The 1,119-nt window shown below is 62.5% G+C and overlaps 1 protein-coding gene across 1 annotated transcript; it reads right to left on the bottom strand.

The window, feature by feature from the left end:
- Window positions 1-351: 351 nt before the first annotated feature.
- Window positions 352-969, bottom strand: LOC101582202 (polyadenylate-binding protein 1-like 2). Its single transcript, XM_004648790.2, has one exon. It carries the CDS (start codon window positions 952-954, stop codon window positions 352-354), a length of 603 nt encoding a protein of 200 aa, XP_004648847.1. The 5' UTR covers window positions 955-969.
- Window positions 970-1,119: the final 150 nt, after the last annotated feature.

Here is a 1,119-nt window from a genome sequence, read left to right as displayed (position 1 = left end):
AAGGGTGGGAGAGGGCAGGAGGTACAGCAGGAGCTGTAGGGGCAGAGAGGCATGGGGAGGAGGGGAGGGGCAAGCAGAAGAGAGAGAGGGAGAGGGAGAGGGAGAGGGAGGGGGAGGGGGAGGGGGAGGAGGAGGGGAAGAGAGAGAGGGAGAGGGAGAGGGAGAGAGAGGGAGAGCAAGAGAGAGGAAGAGAGACAGAGAGAGAGCGAGAGGGAGGGAGAGGGAGAGGAAACGAGAGAGACCTGCACTCCCAATACAATACACTGCTGGTGGGTTGGGTTGGGGTGGGGGGGAGTTGTAAACCGGATAGGAGCCAAGATTTGGCTCTGCTGGCTTGCTCCAGGGATGTGCTCATCGCAAGGTGGCCTCCTCATCGGTGTCTTCCTCAAACTCCTTGCAGTCAGCACTGGTGGACTGCCTGGCCCAGGCTCCCCTTTCGGCCTCTCTTTCTTTATGGGACTTGAATCTTCCCACGAAAATCTTGCGGTAGTTCAGGAACATGCCATTCATCACATCTATGGCCCGCTCAGCGGACTCCTGCTTCTGGAAATGCACGAACCCGTAGCCCTTGGGCCCCTTCTCGTCGCAGGCCACTTTGCAGGACAGGATGTTGCCGAACGCCGAGAAGATGTTGTACAGAGCCTTGTTGTCGATAGTCTTGCCCAGGTTCTTGATGAAGACGTTGCCCACCCCGCTCCTGCGCAGCGAGGGGTCCCTCTGGGACCACATGATGCGCACCGGCCGGCCTTTTATAACGTCAAAGTTCAGGGTGTCCAGGGCCCTCTTGGCGTCCACCGGTTGCTGGTAGTTGACATAAGCGTAGCCCAGGGAGCGGTGGGTGATCTTGTCCCTGCAGATGCGGATGGAGAGGATGGGCCCCGCGGGGCTGAACTTCTCGTACAGCATCGCCTCCGTCACCTCAGGGTGCAGGTCGCCCACGTACAGCGAGGCCATGGGAAAGTCTGGGCTCCCCTGCGGGCCCCCGCCCACCTCCGCATCCACCTCCCCGGCTGCCGCAGCCGCCGCGGCCGCGGCCGCCACCGCCGCCGCGACCTCCTCATCCGCATCTAACTCCGCCAAGGGGTTCGCCGCAGCCTTGGCCGCGCCGGCCTCCGCCCC

Source organism: Octodon degus, unplaced genomic scaffold, assembly GCF_000260255.1.
Source record: "Octodon degus isolate 3935 unplaced genomic scaffold, OctDeg1.0 scaffold01956, whole genome shotgun sequence".
NCBI classification, from domain to species: Eukaryota; Metazoa; Chordata; class Mammalia; order Rodentia; family Octodontidae; genus Octodon; species Octodon degus.
Note: the sequence above shows the minus strand (reverse complement) of the source record. Positions and strands in the feature narration are given on the sequence as shown.

What these genes read in the sequence shown, in the direction of transcription:
- LOC101582202 (XM_004648790.2), bottom strand. Translation starts at nt 954, where the DNA reads ATGGCCTCGCTGTACGTGGGCGACCTGCACCCTGAGGTGACGGAGGCG.